Source organism: Danio rerio, chromosome 4, assembly GCF_049306965.1.
Source record: "Danio rerio strain Tuebingen ecotype United States chromosome 4, GRCz12tu, whole genome shotgun sequence".
NCBI classification, from domain to species: Eukaryota; Metazoa; Chordata; class Actinopteri; order Cypriniformes; family Danionidae; genus Danio; species Danio rerio.
Genome location: NC_133179.1, coordinates 2,536,800 through 2,558,731, shown reverse-complemented (window position 1 = coordinate 2,558,731; position 21,932 = coordinate 2,536,800). Strand labels below are relative to the sequence as shown.

General features: G+C 32.5%; 1 protein-coding gene across 2 annotated transcripts; it reads left to right on the top strand.

Annotated features, from left to right (window-relative positions):
• The first annotated feature begins 8,814 nt into the window (after positions 1-8,814).
• si:ch73-278m9.1 lies at positions 8,815-21,258 on the top strand. 2 transcript variants are annotated; one of them, XM_002661331.7, is made up of 6 exons: positions 8,815-9,040; positions 10,464-10,696; positions 11,911-11,983; positions 12,799-12,889; positions 14,452-14,561; positions 17,930-21,258. In XM_002661331.7, exons 1-6 carry the CDS (start codon positions 8,905-8,907, stop codon positions 18,211-18,213), a joined length of 927 nt encoding a protein of 308 aa, XP_002661377.1. In that variant the 5' UTR covers positions 8,815-8,904; the 3' UTR covers positions 18,214-21,258. The 2 variants fall into 2 exon arrangements, with proteins under 2 accessions (XP_002661377.1, XP_005164520.1); XM_005164463.6 differs by having other exon boundaries at positions 10,461-10,696.
• Positions 21,259-21,932: the final 674 nt, after the last annotated feature.

Genomic DNA, 21,932 nt, shown 5'->3' with positions numbered 1-21,932 from the left:
GAGAGTGTTTCTTTTCCAACATTTCAATGACAAACAAGTAAATCAGGTGTTGCACTTTTGCTCACAGTCGCAAATGTCGTCTCGACACACTGAGGACACACCGTCACTGGTCAAAGTGAGCTGACGCATTTACATTTATTTATTTATTTAGCCAATGCTTTTTATTTGAAAGCGACTTCAAATGAGGATAAAAGAATCGCCAGAAAGCAGCATAGAGATCCCATTACAAGTTAGTTTGTTTTTGTGAAATGTGGGGACATTATATAGGTGTCCATTGTTTTCATACTGTACAAACTGTGTTTTGTATGATCCTAACCTCACCCTAGCCCCAAACCCAAACATCACTGGAAACTGTGTGCAGGTTTACTGTCAGAGAAAACTCATTGTGTGTGATTTGCAAGCTTTTAGAGAAATGAGGACATCAGCATTGTCCTCATATTTCACCAGCTTCTTGTAATACCAGTGTCATACCTGTGTCATTATATAGTTTGATATCCTGAGATGCCACAAAACACCTACAAACGCACACACACACACACACACACACACACACACACACACACACACACACACACACACACACACGCAAAGAGGAAGGAACAAATAAAATTAAAACATGATTACCGCTTATGTGCCCTCTATTACAGAATTATTGGATTAATTATTTTACAATTATGTCCAAGGTGTTGCAGGTAAATATAAACCCATCCCCTGATGTTGCCATTTTTGGGGTTCCAAAGATTTGGTCCCAATTCAATTTTAAACAGCTTAATGTTTTGGCCTTTACCTCACTAATAGCCAGGCGTCGTATACTACTTCACTGGAAATCAAATAAGCCTCCAACTACATCCCAATGGCTTGTAGATACCATGCATTTTCTTAAGTTGGAAAAGGTTAGATGCTCTGGGAAAACTAATTTCTTTAAAAAGTGACAATGTTTTTTAACTTTAACTCTCTTAAGGTATTGCCTTCCATTTAATAGATGCACTCTCCTGAGTTCCCTCCCTTTTTAATTTATTACGTATTAATGAAACTTTTTTGTTTTATCTAATACCATTTTATACCGTTTAATTGTAAATATTCATTTGATTGTAATATTTGGTTGTAATTTTCAGTACACTTAATACTCATGTTTCTATTTTTCTTTTCCTCTTATTATTTTTATTTTTATTATTATTATTATTATTATTAATATTTCTCTTTTTTATTATATATATATATATATATATATATATATATATATATATATATATATATATATATATATATGTGTGTATATATATATATATATATATATATATATATATATATATATATATATATATATATATATATAATTATTATTATTATTTTTGTCTCTTTTGTAAAAAAGAAAAAGAAAAAGAATGATATGTAACTATCTGTACTGATGTAATGTTTGTTTTTTTCACAATAAACAATTTAAACATAAAAATGATTACCGCTGCAAATGTTGGTAAACAATAATGGAAATAAAAATGCATCAAATTTATCATTTCTCAAAATGATGATTTGACGCATTTTTATTTACTTTAATGTTTGTTTTAAGGGAAAAATATTGCTTGTATTGCTAAAAAATGATTTGTCAGCTGACATGTACTTGAAAAAAATCAAACAAGCATGTCTAAAAGCATGTTTTGTATTCTTTTATTGCACGTTATTATTATTTAGTTGACAAGAGCTCACACAAACTAAGAACTAACATACTCTAAGATCAATAAATACTGATAAAGTTATATTAGTCATTGGATCAGTCAACATTACCTGCGGGTGATTTGTTAGTTTTACGGTGTGAACGTTCATTTAAATATTTGTAGTCCTGAAAATATCAGGGTGAGCTGCATATTTTGGATGTCAAACTAAACAAAGTATGTGGACTTGCTGGTTAGGTTGTTTCGAACTAAATGATGCTTTGTACCTGCCTCACTTCCCTGGAGGCTGCCCGGAGGATGTGTGCTATATTTCAATAATTATTTGATTACTGTGAACATCCTGGTTGTTCTGGCAGAATGAACAGGTTTAGCAGCAGCTTTTGTACACTGTATAACAGGATAGTTTCTACACAATCAACATCAATCATGTAGGAATTAGGTTACATGGAACAAATGATTGCTTTTACAAATGTAACTGAATTGAACAACACCTATAGGCTACACACTAGGGCACATGTCAAACACAGTTCCAAAAGGGCTGCAGCTCTGCACAGTTTAGTTCCAACCCTAATTAAACACACCTGATCAAACTAATTGAGTCCTTCAGGCTTGTTTGAAACCCACAGGTAAGTGTGTTGGAGCAGGGTTGGAACTAAACTGTGCAGGGCTTCGGCCCTCCAGGAATTGAGTTTGACACCCATGCACTAGGGATGTCCAAACTCGGTCCTGCATAGTTTAGCTCCAACTTGCTTCAACACACCTGGAAGTTTCTAGTATACCGAGAAAGAGCTTGATTAGCTGGTTCAGGTGTAGAACACCAGCCCTCCAGGACCGAGTTTGGACACCCCTGCTGTAGACCATTTCAATGTGGTGAGGTTATTGGCTCATAAACATTTGTTGTTTGTTGTCAAACCATTTCATAACTGTAACAGGAGGCAATTCAATCATACCTTAATGTTAAAACAGTCATCATAACATTATTTATGAAATTGTGGAGCTTTTTGGAAGCTATGAAAATAAATAATGTGTAACAGGAAATACATTGGGACCTCTGTTATTGTTATTATCAATAACATATCAATTGTTATTAAGTGTATATTATTATCTCTGAAAGTGGTCTATATAACTGCAGAGTAACTGTTTGTATATAATAACTTTAACAGTTAAAAGCTATTAGGTATAGTTATTGACTTAAAAGTTTTATTAACAAATAACCCACATAGCAAAATTTCTCTGGCCCAGATGTGGCCCACACAAGCAGCTTTTGCTTGGCCCACATGTTGCAGTGAGCGCACTCAAATAGTTTGATCAGGGGTGTTTTATTAGGGTTGGAACTAAACTGTGCAGTGCTGTGGCCCTCCAGGAATTGAGTTTGACATTCCTGTTCTAGACTAATAACAAAATGTTTTTGTTTTCAGAAAAAATACGTCCAAATTAAAGGATAGTTCACACTACAATAAAAAATGACTCACTATTTTATTTTTCCAAACCTTTGAGTTTGATGAGTTTCTTTCATTTGTCAATCACAGAGAGAAGATATATTGAATAATGCTGAAACCATTGACTTCCATAGTAGGAAAAGGAAATACTGTGGAAGTTGTGGTTACAGCATTCTTCAAAATATCTTCTTTTGTGTTCACCAGAAAAAAGAAACTCATAAAGGGTTGAAAGGAGTAAAGTGAGAAAATGATGACAGATTTTATATTTTGCGGTAAACTCACCTGAGTTTTTCCTTAAAATAAAGCAAAATAATCCACAAATTGTGTAAGTAATGTAGTTTTGGGTTTGAAATAACATAATTTTACATTTTGACAGATTATTTTGCTTGTTTTGAAGAAAAACTCACCTAATTTTCATTTATTAATTCTGAAACTAAAACAATAGTTTTAATTGTACTGAAAATGTTTCTTGATTAAGGATTTATTTATTTATGTATTTATTTTTTGCAAAGAAACTATTGGGCTCGTATGTCACTAATTGTTTGCTAATGCAGTATCTCCCAAAACACTAGAATAATGCATTTTTAATGCTCAAATCTGATGGTTTATTAATGGATTTAATGGAAATCATTAAAGTCTTCTGTGACATTTTAGTAGTTTGGATTGTTTACTTGTATTTTCATGCTGTCTGGACTATTCTGAACCACTATCTGCTTATGTTCTTACCTCCGTCTTCTTCATTGGTTTGTCCTGAATGTCTGTTTTATATTTTCTGTAGCACTACATGAACTCATGGTATGTATATACAGTTGAAGTCAGAATTATTAGCCCCCTTTGAATTTTCTTTTCTTTATTAAATATTTCAGAAATTATGTTTAACAGAGCAAGGAAATTTTCACAGTATTTCTGATAATATTTTTTCTTTCGGAGAAAGTCTTATTTGTTTTATTTCGGGTAGAATAAAAGCATTTCTTAACCTTTTAAACACCATTATAAAGTCAATATTATTAGCCCATTTAAGCTAAATTTGTTTTAGATAGTCTACAGACAACCCAACATTATACAATAACTTGCCTAATTACCCTGCCTAGTTACCATAATTAATCTAGTTAAGCCTTTAAAAGTCACTTTAAGCTGTATAGAAGTGTCTTGAAGAATATCTAGTCTGATATTAGAGATGAGTTATTAAAACTATTATGTTTAGAAATGTGTTGAAAAAACCTCTCTATTAAACAGAAATTGGGGGGGGGAAATAAACAGAGGGGCTAATAATTCAGGCGGCTAATAATTCTGACTTCAACTGTATATCTAAATATATAGATGTCATATATATCTTGAACATATACACATATACTAAACAATGCGTAAATTATTTCTGTACAATGCAATTTTCCAAACCGTTCACCTTCTGTAAAACCCTCTACATGTCTTCTGTACCACAATATGTGTTTTCAGTCTAAGTCGTTAGTTGTGTTTAATTGTTTTGGTTTTCAGTCAAATATGTCAGATATGCTCATGCAGTTGTATGTTATGTCTGTACAGACTGTCTAGGTGAAGGGTTTGGGTTATTGTTTTGTAGCACATTTAGTGCCTGCTCAATAACAACAAAGCAGATTCAGATCCTTGAATCTTTTCACATCCTTTCTGCTCGCAGTTTATCAGCCCTAAACCTGAGCAGTAATGGAGGAGTTTCTGTTTTATTTTTTTTTTTTAGAGATGCTTCTGGGGAGTTAGATATAGTTTGGGTTTTGTTCTTTTCACTCCCTTAGCGCCGCCCACATCCCGTCTGCCAGCTCTCTAGTTTTTCCCATGACTTTGTATCTGTCTCAGTGTAAATATATATTTTTGCCCTGCTTTCCTTTCTTTAATTTTGATTAATTCGTTGTTTTTGTTCACTTTGGGAATTGTAAATAAAGTCAGACTTTTTGGTATCTACTTTGGTTGTCTTTTGCACTTCGTACATTTATTTTAATTGCATCAAAATGTCAAACCCCATTTCCCCTAGACAAACATCAGGGGTTTGTAACACTGGCATTTGCTCTTTTCACACAGTAATGCCAGTACATATCCAGAATTTACAGAACAACTTAAGATAAATTCATTGTGCTGTTCAGACAGGCAAGGGTGTTCTAGAAAAGACCATTGACACATTCATTTTCGGTAATCTCTAACATCATTGACCAGAAATGAGCTCTAAATAGCTGCACTTGTATTAAATAAAGAGGGTCAGTCTTTTTCTTGATGGTTTTACTTTTATTTAAACCTTAGCAGGGCTCCTGCACGTGCGTCATGCATGCAGCTGAACTATGGCAAGCCGCTTTGACATTTAATCTATAACCTGTACTAGTATCTATTTTCATGTTACTAGTACTTATTTTTTAGATACTAGTGCTTATAGTGCTTATTCATTAGACACTAGTGCTTTTTAAAAATATACTAGTGCTGACTCATTAGACACTAGTTATTTTTATTAGATACTAGAACTCGTTCATTAGATACATGTACCTATTAAAATACACTAGCACTCATTCATTAGATACTAGTTCTTATTAAAATAGATCTAGTACTTGTTCATTAGATACTAGCATCTATTTACTAGGTAGTACTTATTAAATGGATACTAGTACTTATTAAATAGATACTAGTTGTTATTTATTAGGTACTAGCACTTATTTTAATAGTGACCAGTAACCATTCTGTTGTTACTAGTAATGCATTTAAAATGTTTCCATTGATTTCTATGGGTTCTGTCATTGAGATATCAACTATTCAGCTTTGACTAGTATGTATTCCACATATTTTTATGTACTAGTAGTTAAAAGGTACTAGTACTTATTAGATACTAGTATCTAATTAATAGATCAAATCAAATCACTTTTCTTGTCACATCAGCAGCCATGATGAGTGAAAAGCCTAGGTATCCAGACAATGACATGTCATATGGGCTAAACATTCAGTCATGCAACACACACACACACACACACACCTGCTCCAAGTCTCCATTGATTAGACTCACACAGCTGAAGCTGCTCATGTACTGATGAACTATAAAGTCAGCAGACAAACACACACACACTCATACACACACACACACACGTGGCTGAGTCTTGTTGAACTGTATTTGAACATTACAACGCTTTTTCCTTGCCTTGTTTTCGCTTTTGAACCCTGCTTTCTTTTGTTGTTTTACTCCTGTCCGCTGCCTGCCTTCTAACCTCTCAACGGATGTTTGATACGACTCTGGATTTGCCTGTTTACATCTGTTTGCCTCTGTGTTGACCGTTCTTCCCTGACCATCCTCCTAATAAATCCTGTATTTGCATCCCTGTTGTCAGCGTCACTTCACGTTACAATTACATCTGTGTGAATGTGTTCCCCACCCCTATTGTGAATCAAAGGGACATATCATTAGTAAAACAGCAGTTCAGTGCTATCTCACAGCAGTTTGTAACGTTTTACTAATTTTTTGACTGATTTACTGGCTAATTTGTATGATACATTTGTACAATTTAGTAAAATTTTCTGATCCTCTAATGACGGCTGGGTTTAGGGGTGGGCTTTGGTGCTACGCCTCCTTTTAAAGACTGTAGAACTTCATACGACTGAACTCACGTTTCCTTGTGAGGGTGGTCTATCTAGTAGTCTGAATTTTTCCTGCTTTTAAATACAAAAATTGCAGCTTATTAGAACCTGAAGGCACTACTTAACAATAACCCCCCTTTTAATATGTTTTAAAAAATTATAGAGGTTTGGAAAGCAATTGTTTATAACTGCTGAAGTCAAGTCAAGGAAATATTGAAAAAGTGCCTCATTTATCCAGATAGTGCTGATATATTTGCTCATCTGGTTGATATGGATAATTTTGGATCATAGTTGGCTTAGTCGCTTTATGTATGAGGGGTCGCCACAGCGAAATGCAAACTCCACACAGAAATGCCAACTGGTCCAGAACTCGAACTAGAGACCTTCTTGCTGCAAAGTGATAGTGCTAACCACCACTGCTAATTCAACCTGTTTCAAAACAAATCATCTAAATGATTTCCTCAGAAACTGGATCACAGTGCTGACCTATTGGTGTGATGCAGAATATTTTACCTTCATTATTAATAAAACCAAAGCAGATTGACACCGGTGGGCTGTGCAGAGGCGCCACTAATTTATTACAATCGAATAAACGTCTGACGGTGTTGACATAAAATGGAGACACAAGTTTGAAATCTTTAAAAAACATGTCTGTGTCATTGAAAAACAGCCTTGCTTTGGTGTTGAGATATCATTAAGTGTTGCTTTTAATAAAAACAAGCTTGATTCATTGACAAAATAATATATTTTATCTATTTTATTTGCGTATGAATGACTGAATTCCACTGTTTAGATAGTGAGAAGACTATACATGCTATAAATTGAATATAATAACAATATAAAGGGGATATTGTTGTGTTAAATGCATGTCTGTCACTGAAAAACAGCCTTGCTTTGGTTTGAGATATCATTACGTGTTGCTCTTTTCATTGACACAATAATATCTTGTATGTTTTATTTGCGTATGAATGACTGAGCTCCTCTAGCACTGTTTTGATGTGGTAAGAAGACTATAAATGTAATGATAAAATTAAACTGAAGGGGATAGTTGTGTTAAATGCATGTCTGTATTGAAAATCAGCCTTGCTTTGGTGTTGAGATATCATTAGTTACAGCTGTTGATAAAACAAGCTCTTTTCATTAACAGCATATTTTTTAATTTTTTTATAGTGAATGCACTGGTTTAGATGTAGTGAAAAGACAAAAGTGCTACACATTTGATGTAATATAATAAAGATAAAGGTAAACTGAGGGGGGTAGTTGTGTAAATGCATGTCTGTGTCATTGAAAAACAGCCTCACATTCATTTATTTATTTATTTATGCAGAAATTTGTGTTTTTATTAATTAATTGATTAATTAATTAATTTTTATTTATTTGTATATTAATTTATTTATTATTTTATTTATGCAGGTATTTGTTTTTATTTATTTATTTATTGTTTTATTCATGCAGGAATTTGTGTTTTTATTAATTCATTTGTTTATATATTTATTTGCATATTTATTATTTTTTATGCAGGAATTAGTTTTTATTCATTTATTTTTTATTTGCGTATTTATTTATTTATTGTCTTATTTATGCAGGAATTTGTGTTTTGATTAATTTATTTATTTATTTTTGTGTATTTGTTTATTTATTGTTTTATTTAGGCAGGAATTTGTGTTTTAATTAATTAATTATTTATTTGCATATTAATTAATTTTATTCATTTATTGTTTTATTTTTGGCAGGAATTTGTTTTTATTCATTTATTTATTTATTTGCGTATTTATATATTGTTTTATTTATGCAGGAATTTGTGTTTTTTATATTATTTTTTTGCGTATTTATTCATTTATTTATTTGCGTATTTATTTATTTTTTGCTTTATTTATGCAGGAATTTGTGTGTTTATTACTTAATATATTTATTTATTTATTTGCATATTTATTTGTAGCTTTTGCGGGTTTCGTAATCTATATGTGAAGTGATTTTGTTGTAAAATAAAACTAAAAAACATCATTAACTTCGAAACAATGAATCGGTTCAATTGACTCGAGGTTTTGGAAAGTGACTCTGTAACTCCACGCCAGTCCTGCAGGGGTCTCTGATGTCGCAGTTCTCGGTTTTAGGCACGAACCGAAGAAGATTTTTGTCAACATTGGGGGAATGTTCGTGGGACGTGTGGGTGGTCAGCATTAGTTTAGTTTTTGTGTGTTTTTCCGGTCGAGATGGTTTTGTCCTCCTCGCAGCAGCTCGTCATGGCGTTCACCGCGGTGCTGCTGGTGTTCGTGCTGTTCCCGAGGCTGTTCGGCGGCGGCAGCAGAGACAATCAACCGTACGAGCCGCGGAGCAACCGGAGAGCAGGTGTGGAGCTGCTGTTTAAATAACTCTGATTTTTATACATCTATTATTATTATTGCTCTGGTTAACATTACTTTGCTTATTATTACTCTGCTTGTTATTATTATTACTCTGTTAATTATCATTGTCACTCTGTTTATTATCGTTACTCTATTATTAGTATTCCTCCGTTTATTATTAATCTGTCTGCTATCATTACTGTTTATTTATTATTTGCTGTTCATTTTATTTCTTTGCTTATTATTACGCTGCTTATTATTTCTCTGATTGCTCTGCTTATTAATATGACTGTTTACTATAACTCTGCTTATAGATATTACTATTACTGATTATTTTGCTTATTGGTATTACTCTGTTTTTACTCTGCTCATTATTGTTCTGTTTATTATTATTATTACTTATTATTATAATTATTACTCTGTTTTTTATTACTTTGCTTATTATTATTATTTTGCTTATTATTACTTAATTTATTATCACTTTTATTATTACTCTGTTTATTATTACTCTACTGATTATTATTTCAATTATTATTATTATTATTAATATTATCTGTTTATTATAACTCTGATTATTAATATTACTCTGTTTATAATTACTCTTCTTATTATTATTACTATTATTATTATTGTTGTTGTTATCAGTTTATTATAACTTTGCTTGTTATTGTTATTTTGCTTGTTATTGTTGCTTTGTTTATTATTATTTTTTGTTTATTGTTATTTTGCGTATTATAATTATTTGGCTTATTATTATCTTTGCTCTCATTATTATTATTATGATTACTTTGCTTATTATTATTACTTTGTTTATTATTACTTTGCTTGTTATTACTTTGTTTAATATTATTTTATTAATATTATTGCTTTGTTTATTAATACTTTATTATTATTACTCTGTTTATTATTATTATTTGTTTATTATAAATTTGTTTGTTATTATTATTTTGCTTATTATTATTGCTTTGTTTATTATTATTTTGTTTATTGTTACTTTGCATATCATTATTTGGCTTATTATTATAATTACTCATTATTGCTCTGTTTATTATTATTATTATGACTCTATTATTATTTTTTTGTTTATTATTACTTTATTATTATTACTCTGTTTATTATTATTATTATTATTATTATTATTATTATTATAACTTTGCTTGTTATTATTATTTTGCTTATTATTGCACTGGTTATTATTAATACTCTGTTTATTGTTACTTTGCGTATTATTATTATTATTATTATTATTATTATTATTTTGCCTATCATTATTGCCATGCTTATTAATTATACTCTCTTTATTGTTATTACTTTATTATTATCACTCTGGTTATTAATAATCTGCATATTATTTACTTTTGCTTATTATTATTAATATTACTCCGCTTATTATTATTATTACTACTTTGTGTGTTTTCCTGCAGCAGGTCCCGGTCCGGGTATCGGTGCAGGAGCTGTGAGGAATCAGCAGCAGCTCCAGAAGGGCGCAGCACCTCAGATGAGCCACAGTGTGGAAAACATGCAGCAGATGAAGAAACTGATGGAGCAGGAGCTCAAGAGCGACAAATACAAATCCAACAACAACAAGGGCTACGTCTTCACACTCATGCCCATCTACGCCATCGGGGTCGGCCTCTTTGCTGCTTACAAGTTTCTCAAGGTGACCTTTAATTATATATTTATACACACACATATTAATAATTTAGTTTTACTGTGATAAATATATTGCAATATGAATATTATTTCACCAGATGATTTGCATAGCTCTATTTGGAAAGATTTCATTAATTGGATTTCATATGTCGTGGATCTTCATAAACTATAATAATTTACAAGCAAAAATAAATAGATAGTCCATATAGTAGTATCCTTTATGTTTTTCTGGGGACTTTAACAGTATTCTGAACAATACAGAAACTGAACAATAACATGTAAATTAGCATAGTCGTCACTGTAAGAATAAAATATAACCATATTATATACAATATAATATCTTAATCGTTAAATATTTAATAAATCTAATCCTGCAGTGTGACTACTGCAGATACACACATTTCGATATCGATGCTCAAACTATATATTGTTCAGCCCTAATTTATACACACACACAAACACATATATATTTGAAAAAGTTTTGTTTATGTTTAGAAATTTATATTTATATTCAATAAAAAATTATATAGAAATATATATGCAAATATATTAGTTTTGTATTTTATATGATTTTTTTTTTTACATATGCACAATATTTATACACACAGAGTAACTTTTAATTTGAATGCCATTTTTCATGACTAATTGCTTAACAGCACTAATATATTTTTAATTTATAGCACTAATACTATATAGTAATATATATATATATATATATATATATATATATATATATATATATATATATATATATATGTATATGTATATGTATATATATATATATATATATATATATATATATATATTTATATTTCCACACTTTATAATATTTACACATTTGCCGACAAAATTTAGCAATAATTAAGATAATTTGTAATAAATATTTAAAAATACAGTAAACACTAAATGACTAGTATATTGTAAATCTAAAATCTTGAATTTTTACGAACATTACTCATGTTAGATGTTAAACTAAGTCAGTGAAAGGCGGCAGCTCTAGGGTTTAGTTTCAGCCCTAATTAAACAAACCTGATCAAACTAATTGAGTCCTTCAGGCTTGTTTGAAACCTGCAGGTGGATGTGTTGAAGCAGGGCTGGAGCTAAACTGTGCAGAGCTCCGGAAATTAGTTTGACTGTTCTAATTTGTGTATGTTTACCTCAAATGATTACCTCTGGTAATGATGTGAAGTGCTGATCATGTCTTCATTTGTCTGATTTCAGATAAAGTCTGCAAGCGACTCTGAAGCTCAAAAAGCCAAAACAGCTCGAGGAGTGAAGAAATCCGAGGAAACAGGTGCGTGTGTGCATGCGTGACTGACCAAAACTCCAGTCATTTCACATACTGTGTCATGTTTACTAGAAAATAAGTTGTTCACTTATCCAATGCATGCCAAGATACTAGCACAGAAACACACTCAGAAGATGTTTAGGATCAGTTTGCATCATTTGTTGTTAGCCTTATGTATTTTATAATGTGGCTTTTGGAGAATTTCAGATATAAAAAATGTGTAATATCATCATATATATCGTTTCATATTATGCTCTATCATTTATATCTTGGTGTCACAAAATACATTGTTTACAGCAATACTTTTTCATAATTTAGACAGGCGCAATATTACAAAACATTATGGGGATGCAGACCGAAACACAAACAACTGCTTCATAATAAAGTTGCAATGTTGAAAGTACAAAGCGTTTTATTAAACAATATTTTGCTTTATTTTAATGTTGGACCTGTAATCATTAATCATCATTAATTAAACTATTAACTAATTGAAATTGCAGAAATGGTACTTCAGAGGTGTCCAAACTCAGTCCTGGAGGGCTGGTGTCCTGGAGAGTTTAGCTCCAGCCTTAATCAAACACACCTGAACCAGCTAATCAAGCTGATATACTATAAACTTCCTAGCAGGTGTGTTGAAGCAGGTTGGAGATAAACTCAGCAGGACACTTTCAGCACCGAATTTGAACACCCCTGTGGTACTGCATCATCATGTATATCATTATCAGGGTATGAGATGACTTTTGTCATACCGCCCAGCCCAAACCTCTAAAAAATAGAAAGTAGATTGATGCTAATGATAATATTAATGGCGTTTTCCACAGAGAATCAGCTGAATGAGTTGGAGCAAAGGTTGGCTCAGACGGAGAAGATGCTCAACTCTATACTGACACAACTGGACCCGCTTACAAACTGGTGAGAGGCTTTTAGCACAATTCTGATCCTGGACCACAAAACTAAAAGGTCATAAGTGTCAATTTGTGATAGGATTGGATGATATTTTGCCATTAAAAAATCTGAAATCTTAGCATAATAAGAACTGATAACACTTTTGTTGAGACTCGTGCTTAATTAATTATGTAAAATTAGTGCTAATAATCACATTCAAAATAAAAGCAATTAAGATGTGTGTACTGTTTATATTTATTATCTACATATAAATATACACATGCATGCATATATTTGAGAAAATGTTTATTTATTTTCATATTTACACTGGAAAATGTACAAAATATTTGCATGGAACATGTTTGATTAATATTCTAATGACTTTTGTCATAAAAGAAAATGTATTAATACATTTTGACCCACACAATACATTTTAGCTGTTGCCAAAAAAATATACCCATAAAAATGTTACTTTTTTACCACAGTAAGTCTTATTCTGGTATATATCTTGCATGAGCAAAATTAAAATTTTCATTTTAACTCTTTATAACAAAAAACAACTACAAAACAGAAAATTACAGCAGAAATGATTTCATACATTCATATGCAGTTGGTACAACATATTACAAAGGGGAAAACAAATATAGCAAAGGAAATATAAACAAATACAAAAATTATATATGCCTGCTCTACATATACACAAGTATCCATGTAGACACAAACATGCACATACATAAATATAATAATAATAATATATACATATTATACATTTTATAGTAAAATAAAATAAATAGAAAAATAAATAGATAAATAAAAAAATAGAAAAATATAAAAATAATTAAATAAATAGAAAAATAAATTAGTAAAATAAATAAAAAGAAAAATAAACAAATATATAAATAAATAGAAAAAATAAATAAATAAGTAGAAAAATGAATAAATAGAAAAACAAATAAAATAAATAAATAAATAGAAAAATGAATGAACGGATAAATAAATAATTAAAAAATTAAAAACATCTATAGAAAAATAAATAAATAGAAAAATAATTAAATAAAAATAGAAAATATAAATAAATAAACAGAGAAACAAACTAAATAAATGAATTAATCAATAAGAAAAATAAATAATACAAAAACATCTAAATAAAGAAATTATTGAATAAATAAATGAATGAATAAATAAATAGAAAAAAATAAGTAAATAAATAAATAAATTAATTAATTAATTTATTAATTTATTAATTTAAAAAAAATCAAATAAATGAATAAATAAATAAGGGCCTCCTATTTCAAAACACATGCCCAAATTTTCCTCTACATATCTCCAATTATCTCATGAAGTATCTGAATAGTCCATTTAAATGTTGGCTCATGCATATGAAAATGAGCATGAAGTTGAATCCGTGTAAAGCAGTGTGCTTTATATGAGCTCCGCTGAGGCGTGCATTGATGTGCTGGATAAAAAAACACCACAGGTTTTGTTTTGGTTATGCAAAAGCGCTGAGTGTGGTGTTCAGATGTAGATGTTTGTGCGTCTGCTTTGTTTTTTTTCCACCTGTTGTTTATGCGCTCTGTGTTTTTCTGCAGTGTGAAATCTGTTGCCATGGAGCAGAAGAACGAGATCATGTCGCAGCTGCAGTGCATTCGCCAGCTAATGAAGAAGAGGGGCATGGAGTGTCCAAACATCAGGATAGAAGGTAAACACACCTGTAACTGTATACACACATACAGTTGAAGTTAAAATGATTAGCCCTCCTGAATTATTAGCCCCCCTGTATAATGTTTTCTACAATTTCTGTTTAGCAAAGGGAAGATTTTTTTTATGCAATTCTAGTCATAACCTATTAACCTGTTTTAGTTTGAATGTTTTTGTAAGGGTGTTCTCACACTAGGCTATCTAAACTGTGGTCAGGCACGTTTGACCTTCATTTACTAGTTTGCTTGACAAGTGTGAGTGCTCCGAATCATGCCCAGGTGCAGTTCAGTTGGCCGGACGTGGCCTGACTGGAAGAGATGTGCCAGAGCGCGGTTCAGTTGGGCTTTGATGCGGTACTCTTGTAGTGTGAGTGCAAAACTAAAACCGCGATGTCACTTTTAAGATATAGATTGATTGATAGACTGTTTGATATGCATTTATTAATCATTCATACTTCTCAAAGAACACAAACTGTCTTAATTTATTAAAGATGCAAACTCCTCACTGCACATCAGCTGCACCTTCAGCACACTTCCTAATTCCTGCAGCACGATGACTGTCATGAAAGTTTATGAGTGTCAAAAGTGGTGGATCTATTCAGCAATATATTTGACTCAGTGTCACTGCATATCAAATGACTTAAAATAATAAAAAAACAATATACCTAAAGCAATCTCTATTGTGCTGAACAGTCGCATTATTAGGCATGTTCAAATTAAGACTGAACGCACATCTGTTTAGCTGTGCCTTTACTGAATGAGCACTGTGCTACGGCCCACGGATCGCACTATTATGTTTTTCTTTTCTTTTTCATTCTTTTTATAACCTGTTTTAACACATTTTTATCTGTTTTTAATCCATTTTTATTGTTTTTTATTCTCTTACACTTGTATCTTTTATTCCTGTTTATGTTAGGCACATTGAATTGCCGCTCTGAATGAAATGTGCTTTATAAATAAACTTGCCTTGTCTTGCCTATTGATGACGTAAGCGTGCTCAGGCTTGGAGGGGAAAATATGCAGTGTGAGTGCAGGCGAGGGGGCCGAGGGACCATTGCACTCATGCAAGGTTCAAGATAACGATACTTAGTGTGATTACACCCACTTAGAGTGTAAACCAAATTAAATATATATATATATATATATATATATATATATATATATATATATATATATATATATATATAGCTGAAAAAAAATCAGTTTATTTAATTTTTGGGGTATTTTTTTATTATAGTTTTTACGACATAGAAAAACAATGAACAGACAGACAAACCCATAATGTAACAATAAACTGTGCTAAATGTCAAATAAAACACATTGATGACATTGGTGACATACAGTGGGGGATGGGAAGTATTAAACGCGTCATGTCCTTTTCTTGGAATATTATTTCCAAAGGAGCTGTTGACGTGGGATTGAACCAGTTTTCGCCCAAGCCATACACCAAAACTCAGAACCCAAAGAGTAAACACATAAAAACAAAACACAACAAAAATCTGACAAATGAGTTATGTGTAATGACATGACACAATGAAATGACACAAGAAGAAAGTGCTGAACCACTGAAATCTATTGAATACTTTATATAAAAGCCTTATGTTATATTTCACACTGGATGAAACATCATCATCTTTAGCTTAACCTCGCAAAAACGGAAATACTTGAAGTTTCTGCCGACCCGACTCTACATCATAACTTTTCAATCTAGATGGATGGGGCAACCATTACTGCATCCAAAACGGTGAAAAGCCTTGGAGTAACGATTGATGACCAGCTAAACTTCTCTGAGCACGTCTCTAGAACTGCTCGATTTTGCAGATTCACACTCTATAACATCAGAAAGATCCGACCCTTCCTATCTGAACATGCAGCTCAACTCCTTGTTCAAGCTCTTGTTCTCTCCAGACTGGACTACTGCAACTCTCTACTAGCCGGGCTTCCAGCTAACTCTATCAAGCCTCTTCAGCTGCTCCGAATGCAGCAGCATGAGTGGTCTTTAATGAACCTAAAAGAGCACATGTCACTCCGCTGCTCATCCGTTTGCACTGGCTGCCAGTTGCTGCTCGCATTAAATTCAAAGCTCTGATGTTTGCTTACAAAGCGACTTCTGGCTTTGCTCCTTCTTATCTGCTCTCACTTCTGCAGATGTATGTGCCTCCAGAAACTTGCGTTCTGTGAATGAACGTCGCCTCGTGGTTCCATCCCAAAGAGGAAAGAAATCACTTTCCCGAACTGTCGCGTTCAATCTGCCCAGTTGGTGGATTGAACTCCCTAACTGCATCAGAACGGCAGAGTCACTGTTCACGGCAGAGTCACTGTGAACGACGTTCACTGTCTTCAAGAAACGACTTAAAACTCAACTATTTAGTCTCGACTTTCCTTACTAATCTGCAATTGCCTCTCTGGCTCCACCGCTAACTGTACTCAAAAAATATATAATAATAATTACTAATGTTTTGCTTCTTACACTTTACATACCTGAAACTTGCCTACAGCACGTATCCATTGTTGCTCTTATAGTTGTGTAAATTGCTTCCTTGTCCTCATTTGTAAGTCGCTTTGGATAAAAGTATCTGCTAAATGGCTAAATGTAAATGTTATGTGGTGCTGCAGCTTAAAGACGCCTCTCATGTAGAATGAAGAATAAAGTCTCATGCATTGCTCAGGTGTGAGTTTCTCACAGATTTGTGCTCAAAATCTTGATGCTTCTGTGGGTCTCGTCTATGAAATCTGAGCTTTATTTTGTATTCTCTATTGGATTGGGGTCAGGTGATTGGGTGGGCCATTCCACAGCTTGATTTTCTTTCTCTGAAAGCATCTGAGAGTCTCCTTGGCTGTTTTTTGGATCATTGTCTTGCTGACATGTCCACCCTGGTTTCATCTTCTGCTAATGTAGATGTTGGACTGAAGCAGCTGATATTCATTTACACTGAGGAAGAGCAGAGAGTTGCTGAAGAGCTACTGAGAGATTTCAGCTGCTGTCTGGGCTTTCACCTCCCTTTCTTCATGTGTTCAATCCTTCTTCCCTGCATCATTACATCTTATTATACATAACTTTATTTGTAAGGTAATTAATATTGTTTTCTTTGCATATATTGATTTATCTGGCTGTTATCAACATCCGGTGAAAATTTTAAGTCAACAGCACCTTTAGAAATTTGTTTTCTGAGAAAAATTGTGACGTGTTCAGTACTTATTTCCCAGCTATATATGATCTACAAAAAGACACTGCAATGGATGTTAAGAGAGAAAAACAAACAACCATACAAATCTTCAGATAGTAAACAGCATCATTAGTCTGTTTAGTTAATCTTATTTGAAGTAATTGAATGTGAGTTATGCGAATGGCTGGATTATTTCCCTTTAGAGCCGAGCTGTGAACGCAATCTAGACCAGCTCATCCAGAATCTATCTGCAGCAGAAACGCAGCCAGAAACCAGCCAGGAAACACAGACCAGTGCAGAAACACAGAAGACAGAAGAGGAAGTGGAAGAGGACGTAGAAGAGGAAGTGGACACACAGCAGGAAGAGGAAATGGACAGTGATTCTAGTCTGCCTTCCCTTGAGGACAGTGTAGACGATGTCTCTGACACTCAGAAACTTCCAGAAGAGCTGGCTGAAGGATTACGGAGACGCCACAGACCAGAGTAGGAGAATCAGACGAAGACGGATATTTATATATTTATTTATTTAATTCCTTGTTATGAAGTGCTCAGTGTCTTCGTCCTCATTGTGTGTGTTTAATGTTAACATTATTTCGAATTTCTTAACCCTTTATTTGAAATGCTTATTAGAAAAGCCATGGATTATTGGGGGTTATTGCATAAAACCATATATTATATTGTAAACAATGTCAGAGAAGTTTCCATAAATGGTTCTAAATAGTTAATACACTATCATTATGATTATTATGATTATTATTATAATTTTTATTATTATAATTTTTTTAATTATTTGGTTAAAAGTCTTTTGTGCTCACCAAAGCTGCATTTATTTGATCACAATATACAGTAACAGTTTTAAAATATTTTTACAATATTAAATAGCTGGTTTTTATTTAAATATATTATGAAAATGAATTAATTCCTGTTATTGAAACCTTTATTTTCAACATCATTACTTATTACTATTCACGTGATTCTTTAAATTTAATTGCAATATGCTGATTTTATTCAATTCAATTCATGTCTATTTACATAAAACTTACAATGTAGATTGTGTCAAAGCCGCTTCACATAGAAGTTCTAGTAAAGTCAGTTTTAAAGTCAGATTTCAGAGTTTAAGTTCAGTTTAGTTCAGTGTTGTTTAAGTTTCACTGCTGAAAGTCCAAACACTGAAGAGCAAATCCATCGATGCGCAGCTCCACAAGTCCCAAACCAAGCAAGGTAGTGGCGACAGCAGCGAGGGAAAAATTCACCAATTGACAAAAGTGAAGGGGAAAGAAACACGAGAGAAACCAGGCTCTCAGAAGAGCATTCCTCCTCTGGCCAAACTTCTTGTGCAGAGCTGCAGTTTAGGTGCAGGAGACTGGAGAAATCTGGATGTCCATCGTAGAGAAGCTGCAGGTGTGAGTAGGTCACCAGCAGGTGTTCAGACTGGCCCTTCAGGATCAATGCGGAGACTTGTCTGTCACTGTGGTCTTTCAGGAATCAGTGTCATGCTCTCAGCTCCTCCATAAACACCACAGCATCTGCTCAGGATACGGCCTGGTCCAGGATTATGGACACCTTGGTATCATATCTCCACACTTATAATGTATTATTTTTGAGGAAAACACTATGATACACATTTTCTTTCAGAATTCGTTGATTAATAGGAAGTTCATACAAATGACATTTAATTAAAATAAAATTATTTAATAAGTTTTAAACGAAGTAATGTCAATTTGGATCCTGGATCAAATAAATTTACTTCTATTTAAATATTTCATAAAAATATTATAATAAAATGTATTACTATATATTATTTTAACAGTTTATATATTCATTCATTTTACTTTGGCTTAGTCCCTTGTTTTATTAGGGGTTGCCACAGTGGAATGAACCGCCAACTATTCTAGCATATGTTTTACTCCCTTCCTGCTGCTACCCCTTACTGGGGGAAATAAATAAAGAATTGTGTGTGTGTGTGTGTGTTTGTGTTTGTGTTTGTTTGTTTGTTTGTTTGTTTGTTTGTTTGTTTGTTTGTTTCCCAGTACTGGGTGGCAGCTTGAAGGGCATCTGCTGTGTAAAAGATATGCCGAAACAGTTGGTGGTTCAGTGCACTGTGGCGATCCCTGATAAATAAGGGACTAAGCCGAAGGGGACTTACGGACTCTGAAACTAATTTAATTTCCAATGACATCATCAAGGCAAAGTGGGAGGGGCATTTAATGTCATCCAATAGCTTAACAACAGTTCAGGCATTATTTTAATGGTCATTTAGTCTTTTTGAAATCTTTACAACACTTAAAGCAATAGAGGACTTTAACAGAGGGTAATATGATGAAGGTTATGACAAAACGAGCAAATAATAATGCGATGTCTCACTTTACAGATGTGAAAGGAAGTGAGAATGGTGTTTTGTGTTTACTTCATTTCATGTGCTTTATTTTTGACCCCTGATCTTGTATATATGTGTGTTTGTTTCTCTCTTGATTTGCATGTTTGTGGAGCAGGTTTTACACACAGCCGCATGGCTCTGACACTCAATCATGTGTCCTGAAGCGTTCTGTATGTTACTGATTTATCAAACCTGGACAAACTTTTGTTGAGCTTTAAAAATTGAGCTTTATAATTACACTTAAAAATACTGGGTTATTTCAACTCAATTCTGGGTTAGTAATTTTACCTCAACTGCCGGTTTGATTTTTAATTAAGTTAAATGGACCAGATTTAACCCAATGTTTGGGTAAGTCCATATTTTACTCAGTTTGGGTTTAAATGACCCTGCATTTCTTAGTGTTTATGCTTTTATTTTGGATAAAACACCAAACACTAAATGTGACTGAATGCTAGAGCATGCACGCTGTTGCTCTCTGTGCCAATTTTCAGCTTCAATGTTTTACTTTTTAACTGCTTTATCATATATTTCCCGCCTGATCTCACGAGAAAACGTAAGTATTTTACGTTTTGCCAGTTTAGTGGCTAATTCGTACGAATTCGTACGAGTTCAGTCATACGAAATGGTACGATTTTAAAAAGGAGGCGTGGCACCTGACCCTACCCCTAACCCCAAACGTCATTGGGGGATAAGCAAATCGTACTAAATTGTACGAATTAGATCGTACGAATTCATACGAATTAGCCACTAAATGAAAAAGTTACGAATTGCCGTGAGATTGTGTTGTATATTTCATATGAAGTTTCAGATATTTTAGCAATAGATTACCCTCTTGATTAAGTTTTCATCAGAATAGTGATATATTTACAAATGTGTTGAGAAAGTAGAAATCTGGCATGAAATCTGAATCAAAATGTTTACACACATATTGAGCTGTGAGTTGCTGCTGTGCTTTAAGATCATAAATCCATGCATCTGCTCCTGTATATCAGAATGAGATTTATTTGTCTTTTTTTTTTTTTTTTTTTTTGCATGGTTTATGCTCTGATTTGGATGATTGGCATGTGATGAGACTGTTTCTGTGTATGTGGTTTGATTATGTTTGTTATGAACTGCTGCTGAAAGCCTTAAATAAACTCCAAATATTCAATACAACTGTTTGGTATTACTAGAGACATTACTTGGTGTCCTTTTACTAAGAATTAACATCATTCAGTCAGTCAGTCAATCAATCAATCAATAAGTCAATCAAACAACCAATCAATGTTGCGACTCACGAGGGTCTGGACTCAAAATCTTCAGAAATAGGTTAAGACATTTTCTAAGATAATTAAAGATAATAAATTCAATATTTTTTTCTTAAGAACATCTTATTTGTTTCTTAAATATAAATTTAAAGTATAGCTACAACTATAAATACAATACAGCTAATTTGAACCATATACAGTTATTCTTTAATTTATAATGTCATTTATTCATTTATAATAATTTTTATTTTTAATTTATAGGTTTTTAAATGTTTATTATTATCAATAATGCATTTAATATATATATATATATATATATATATATATATATATATATATATATATATATATATATATATATATATATATATATATATATATATATATATATATATATATATATATTAGGGCTGCACATGTATTGTTTCAGCATTGAGATTGCAATATGCTTATCTGCAATGGTCCAATCGCAGGATCTCAATGTCAAGTACACACTCAGAAATAAAGGTACAGGAGCTGTCTCTGGGGCAGTACCTTTTCAAAAGATACTTATTTGTACCCAAGGAGTCTAAAGTGGAACCT

Bases quoted from the DNA above. Each gene is read 5' to 3' on its own strand.
- si:ch73-278m9.1 (XM_005164463.6), top strand. From the start codon at position 8,905: ATGGTTTTGTCCTCCTCGCAGCAGCTCGTCATGGCGTTCACCGCGGTG. The intron at 9,041-10,460 runs GTGTGGAGCTGC...GTTTTCCTGCAG, and splicing joins GCGGAGCAACCGGAGAGCAG to CAGGTCCCGGTCCGGGTATC. The intron at 14,562-17,929 runs GTAAACACACCT...ATTTCCCTTTAG, and splicing joins TCCAAACATCAGGATAGAAG to AGCCGAGCTGTGAACGCAAT.